Below are 6693 nucleotides of genomic sequence, written 5' to 3' on the forward strand. Positions count from 1 at the left end.
TGTGCGTGTGTGTGCTGCTGCTGAAAGCAGTCTTACTGCTGTGAGCAATGCAGAAGCAGCAGGAGCAGGCAGTCATGCGAAAGTCTTAACAATAGCTGCTCTCTGAACTGGCTAAACTTGCAGCATCGCTTGCCCCCCTCCACCCCCCCACCACCACCACCCCCATCTCGGGTCACACTATGCCCTGTCACATCACAGCCATTCCTGCTGCATGCATGTTTGCACGCAGCAGCGGCTTCTGCTGCTGCAAGCCACCGCTTTAGACACCTAGCTTAAAGCCTTTATTCGACATTCTGCCGATCTTCCCTTTGAGCCGCCAACCCGCAGCGCAGGAAAGGCCGCAAAAATTTTAGCCTCTTCGACCCTCAGCTCAGCACAAGTCGTTGCAGCAGAATGTTGCTGCAGCCGCCTCCGTAGCAACACCCTGCTGCCCTCAAATTTTGAAAAGATGCACTGCAAGGGTTCGCTCAGGGCATGCATGGGCTTCCCTTAAGGAGCGCGACAGTGTGCTACTCTGCTGCTGCAATGGCGTGGCACTTGCTGCTGCTGCTGATGCAGCAGCAAGTGCCACGCCATTACAGGAGAGCTCCCACCTTCGCGCTCCGGTGTAGTGCCGACCCGCTTCTAATTGGTCGGTTTTCCTTTCTTGGCTGTGTTAATTACAGACAGTTGCACTCACTCCCCCTGCTGCGACAGCCACCACGGCAGGGGCAGGGGTCGCGTCTGCATGCAGCATACATGCATATGCATATATGCATGCCACGGCAATGAGGCACGCGAAGCCCACCCTACTCCTGCGGTTGTTGCTCTGAGTGATACGTCGCCTGCATACACTGCCGCTGTTGCAGTCTTTCCCACATTGGCACACCATCCGTTGCTGCTAGGGGGATGTGCTAGAAAAGGCGTCGTCAAGCAGGCCAGATATTTCGCTTTCTGCTACTCCATCACTACTGCTGTCAGACTCGCTTCCACTGCTGCCGCTGCTATTCTCCTTCCCCCCTTCACTGCTACTACTGCCCGAACGGACAGGGCGCCTGCCAGACGCGTAGCTGCTGCTGCTGCTGCTGCTTTTGTTCTTATCTCTGTGCCTGCTTCTGCCCCTGCTGCTGCTGCTGACAGCTGCACACGAGACGCTGCTGCTGCTGCTGCTGCTGTACATGGGGAGGCCTATGCTAGCACTGAGCCCTACTTCATCGGGGGGAAGAGACATAGCCGAAGAACTGGAGTTCGTGCTGTTGCTGCAGCTGCTGTCAGTGCTGGACGCTCTGCTGCTCCTGCTGCTTAGATCCACAGCAACATCCGACAACTGAAACTCAGAATCGCCTTCTGTCTCAGCGTCGCTTACGCTGCTGCTGAGTGTGGCCTGCTGGTGCTGCAGGTGTTGCTGCGGCAGCTGGAGCTGCTGCTGCAGCATGCGCTGCTGTTTCAGCACCTCCCTATACACCTCACGGCCCCTACACATAAACATGCGCACATCCCCCGTCACTGATGGCTCCGTGCCTATCTGCTCAAGATCCGTCTGGGCAGTCTCTATCATGCAAAAAGCTGTTAGTGCAGCTCGCTGCGCTGCTTCTGTTGCCTCCAGTTCCGCTGCAGCAAGTGCTTCCTGGTCCGGTGTGATTTCCCTCGACGCGGCAGCAGCCGCAGCAGCAGCAGCAGCCGCTTCTTCTGCTGCTGCTGCTGCAGCTGCTGCCGCCGCTGCCTTCGCCCCCAGCGATGACGACCCTTTTGCCGCCTGCTGCGCTGCGGCTGCTGCTGCTGCTGCTGCCACTGCAGAGGCCGCAGGGGGGCGCATGCAGTCGCAGCAGCAGCAGCAGCAACAGCAGATAGTGCTGCTGCAGTCCTGCTGCTGTTGCTGGCGGTGCTGTAAGCAGCCTCCCTCCGCTGCAGCGGCTGCGCAGTACACCTTGTTACCACGGCCTGCAACATCAGCAATTTTACAAAGAAAACACACAACAATCCACACCGTTAGCAGCAACAAGGGAGAGTAGCAACAAGGGAAAGTAGCAACAAGAGAGAGCAGCAACAAGAGAGAGCAGCGACAAGAGAGAGCAGCAACAAGGGAGAGCAGCAACAAGAGAGAGCAGCAACAAGAGAGAGCAGCAAGCAGGGAGAGCAGCAACAAGGGAAAGTAGCAACAAGAAAGTGCTGCAACAAGAGAGAGCAACAACAAGAAAGTGCAGCAACAAGAGAGAGCAACAACAAGAAAGTGCAGCAACAAGAAAGTGCTGCAACAAGAGAGAGCAGCGACAAGAGAGAGCAACAACAAGAAAGCGCTGCAACAAGAAAGTGCTGCAACAAGAAAGTGCTGCAACAAGAGAGAGCAGCGACAAGAGAGAGCAGCAACAAGAGAGAGCAGCAACAAGGGAGAGCAGCAACAAGAAAGCTTACGCTTAGCTTCATCAGGTGTCTCTCGGCTCCTCTTGCGTCGCTCCGCAAGGGGCGTTGTTGCAGAATCCAAGCAACCATCGTGAAGTACAACGCAACTGCAGCAGCAGCAGCCGTTGGTAGTTTTGCTGCTGCCATGGCTGCTATTCGGGCTATTGCTGCGACTCCTTTGGGAAGGCGAAGAGCCTGCTGCTGCTGCTGCAGACGCCATACACTGTGCAGCAGCAGCCGTCTCAGCAGGACTGCTATTGCTGCTGTTGCTGCTATTGCTGCTGCTGCTGCTGCTATTGCCGCTCGACCCGTAGCAGGAAGCACTATTGCCGCTGGAAGCGGCAATAGTGCTGTAAACGCTGGCGCTGCACCGAGGGTTGTCTCTCACATCCACCAGCAGGCAGCAGCAGACAGGAGGCGAGGCGCTGTCTCTGCAGCTCAGACAGCAAGTTGTTGCGTTGCTGCTGCTTAAAGAGTGGCGTAACTGCTGCTGCCTGCGGCAGCCCGCCTCAGCGTCTGCAGCAACAGTGTTGACTGTGGCAGTGCACGCTTCTCCTGAACCTCTCGAGGCTGTTGCTACTGCTGCAGCTCCTAGAAGAGGCTGCCTATCAGCGCTCACAGCAGCAGCAGCTGCAGCTGCTACTGCTGCTCTTGCTGCTTCTGCGTCTCTTGCTGCCGCATCCGCTAGAGCGGCGGCAGCAGCGGCAGTGAGCGTTCTGTTTCGCTGCTGCGTATAGATGGCAGCAGCGGCTGCGAGAGCGCTAAAAATAGTAAGGCCTAAGTCATTGGACTGCAATCCAATGTAATGAAGACGTGTATCTGACGAGGCAGCATCTGCAACAAAAGCAGCAAGGATCGGCACCAACATATCTGTGCCTGAGAGATCGTTGCCACCCAGGTCGACCCTCCTCAGGTGTCTGTACACTGCAGTGCGGCACCTCTCCCCAGCCTCTTCAGGGAGCACATCGGTCTCCTGCGCCTCCTCCTGCTGCAGAGCATCCGTTTTAAGCACATCCTCTCCGTTGCTATCCCTCTTCTTAGCACGCTGCCACTCACTGTGCTGCTGCTGCCACTCACTGTGCTGCTGCTGCTGCTGCTGCTGCTGCATTACTGGCCAGCTGCCGTGGTGCACTGCTGCCAGCAGCATGGCTGCTCCGCCGTCCTTAATTTCATTGTTGCTTAGATCGAGCACCTGCGACGTACAAAGCCGCGGAGACAGAGAGACAGAAAGACACGCGCATCACACAGCCGGCAAGTGTAGCAGCAGCGAGAGCGCTGATTAGACAGGCAACAACCTCCGCAGGTGTGATCTTGCATGAACGTGGCCTCTTGGGCGCAGCTCGTGGAGTGAGCGCAACCCTTGAGGCAGCAGCTCCGAAAGCAGCAGCTCTCCGTCTTCTTTCTAGAGGCACCAAGTCGTAGCAGACTCACCTCGAGAACTTCCATTTCACGGAGGCAGTTGGCGAGCACCAGCGCATCGCAGCAGTCTAGCCTGCAGTGCTGTAAAAGCAGTTCTCTGAGCTGCTTCCGAAGAGGCATCAAGAGAGAAATTGTTATTTTATGCATGCCCTGGACTGAGAGAGCACAATTACGAAGCCAAAGCCGCCGCAGCATCCCTTGCCCAAACCAGGTGTCTGCCAAGACACCCCGCTTCTTGCTGCTGCAGCAGCAGCAAGAAGAAATGCGATCTTTGCTGCTCACGCTCGTCTTGCTGGTAGAGCTGCTGCTGCTGGTAGAGCTGCTGCTGCTGGTAGAGCTGCTGCTGCAGGTTCTGCTCTCGACACTGGTGTCGTTTTCCGTAAGTATCGCGCGAACCGCCTCTCCGGAGCACTGGCAAAACGCAAAGTGCTTGAGCGGTGTCAGCTGCAGTTGTTTTGTAAGCGGCGGAAGTTTGAGCATCACAATTTTGAGCTGAGGCTTTTCCTGCTTCGCTTGGTGTGTGGTAGTGGTGCTGGTCTGCACGTCGCTGTTCGCGTCGGGGATGTGTTGCTGCCAGAGCGATCTCTGCTGCTGCAGGTTCTGCTGCTGCTGCTGCAGCTGCTGCAGCTCCTTCTGCATGCGGCTGTAGTGCTCCTCCAAAACAGCCGTATGCCCATCGGCAGCAGCAGCAGCAGCCGCCGCGAGCGAGAGTGCAACAAAGGCATTTACTTCGCAGCCGATCAGCTCCAGAGACTGTACACCCCAAAGGAGCTGCAGCAGCTGATGACGCCGCTGCAACAACTCACGAAGCTCTCCAACTCTCAGAAAGCGAAACTGAAGAGAGGGCTGCATGCCAGGAGCTGCTAGACACAGCAGCGTTCTCACTGGCTCAAAACTCACCGTGCTGCTGCAACTTGGACCTGAGTATCGTAGTAGACCTCCGCATGCAGCGCATGTCGCTGCCGGCAAAACAGCTTTCACTCGCTGCTGATGATCTATTTGCTGTGTCTGATGACCAATCTGGTGTACCTGCTTCTCCACCTGCTGCCGATGAGCCGTTTGCTGCTTCTCTATCTGCTGTTGTTGCTCTATCCGCTCCACCTGCTGCTGCTGCTCCATCTGCTGCTGTATCTGCTGCTGCAGCAGATTCCAAACGTACAAAGTCGTGGTTTGCCGCCAAGCGCGCTGCATCAGCAGCACACGATGCAGCAGCAGCTGCTGAACAGCTGGCCGCTGCAGCTGAGCAAGGTCTGAGAGGCTCACCGCGATCTGCTGCTGCCGAACCAGCACATGCATATACACCCCAAATGACAGCTGCAGCAACGAGTTGCACACGGCTGCTGGTCCTAAGAGTGTTGGCAACAAGTCGCAGAATTGAGGGCTCAGACACAACGCGCGCAGAAAAAGGCTGCAGCTGTTTCGATTGCACACCGTTTCGCTGCTGTTGTTGCAGTTGCTGTCGTTGTTGCTGTTGTTGCTGTTGTTGCTGTTGTTGCTGTTGTTGCTGCTGTTGTTGTCGTTGTTGCTGTTGCTGTTGTTGCAGTTGCTGTTGTTGTCGTTGTTGCTGTTGTTTCTGTCGTTGTTGCTGTTGTTGTCGTTGTTGTTGCAGTTGTTGTTGTTGCTGCTGCAACTGCTGTTGTTGCTGCAACTGCTACAACTGCGATTGTTGCTGCAACTGCTACAACTGCTGTTGTTGCTGTTGTTGCTGCTATTGCCGTGTCTTCCAGTGCTGCCTGTGGTGAGACAGGCACCAGACAAACAGCCGTTGTGACTGTAACGGCCATCTCCAAAAAGCACCGCAAGCGCAAACATCTGTGGCTTGTGGCACCTCGAGCCTTGCTGCTCTAGAAGAACAGACGAAGAAACATGCGCGAAATCCTCTCGCGAATTCGTTGGCTCTTCTGCTGGTCCGACTGCAGAGGGGATGCGCTGCATCGGCTGCTCTATGCATGCAGATTCAAGCGAGCTGTTTGTAATGCTCTGCCTGCACCTGCGATTGTGCTTGCTGCTGCTGCTGCTGCTGCTGCGGCTACTGCCGGCTCTTCTTTTGCTACTGCTGCTGCTGCTGCCTCTTCTGCTCGAGTTGAAACTGCTGGACTGAATGAGGAGCTGCTCCTTGCGCCTTTGGCTCGCCAGAGGCTGTTGCGCCAGCGAGTCTGCAGCGCAGGAACGCGATCTTGTCACTGAATCAATTTTCGCCTTCGCTGGCAATGCCAGCACTGCCAAATCGGCTACAGCTGCTGCAGCTGGACTGAGCGATCACATACACGGCTTTTGTAACAACTGAAAATATACGGCAGTGCCCCTCGGAAAGCGACTGTCACCGAAGAGGGGGCCGTCTTGTGTTCTGCAAATGCGTGTTTGGGTGTCTGTTGCTGTTGTGTCTGTTGCTGATGTGGCTGTTGCTGATGTGGCTGTTGCTGGTGTGGCTGTTTCCCCTGCATCCAAGGAGTGCTGTGCTGCATTTTTCAGATTTCTGGGGAGAAGGGCTGGCGCTGGTGCCTCAGGAGCTGCTTGCGAATTCGCAAGCGGCTCCTGAGGCACCAGCGGCAGTCAGTAATAACACCAACAGCGTCTGCAGCAGGCTGCTGCTGTTCTGCAAAGCCTCAAGCTCGTGCTGCAGCGAAGGAAGTCGCTGCATTCATATTACGCATTCCAGCTAATGGGAAGGAGCCATAGGCGGACCTGGCAGTGCTTCTGCGGCTGATGCTCCTCCGGGTGAGGCATGCGTTGCTGCTTCCGTGGCTCAAGAGGGAGGAATTCTCTCTGCGTATGGGGTGTATTCTATTTCGACTACGACTGGCGCTCTTGTTGCGGGTGCTGCCTGGTGTTCAAGCACTTCACCAGCTGTTGCTGCTGCAAAGTGCGACAGTGCAAAGAGTCCTCCACGCTTAA

At 56.1% G+C, this 6693-nt stretch overlaps 1 protein-coding gene across 1 annotated transcript; it reads right to left on the minus strand.

Annotated features, from left to right (window-relative positions):
- Positions 1 to 1157: 1157 nt before the first annotated feature.
- On the minus strand, positions 1158 to 5749 carry LOC113147359 (the record flags this gene model as incomplete). Its single annotated transcript, XM_026337633.1, has 7 exons — positions 5577 to 5749; positions 4900 to 5179; positions 3811 to 4296; positions 2888 to 3571; positions 2392 to 2431; positions 1873 to 1920; positions 1158 to 1770 (listed from the first exon to the last, which is right to left on the minus strand). Coding segments are annotated over exons 1-7 (2324 nt in total), but the record flags the coding sequence as incomplete, so codon positions are not given.
- Positions 5750 to 6693: the final 944 nt, after the last annotated feature.

Source organism: Cyclospora cayetanensis, unplaced genomic scaffold, assembly GCF_002999335.1.
Source record: "Cyclospora cayetanensis isolate NF1_C8 unplaced genomic scaffold, CcayRef3 CcayRef3_contig_198, whole genome shotgun sequence".
Lineage (NCBI taxonomy): Eukaryota > Apicomplexa > Conoidasida > Eucoccidiorida > Eimeriidae > Cyclospora > Cyclospora cayetanensis.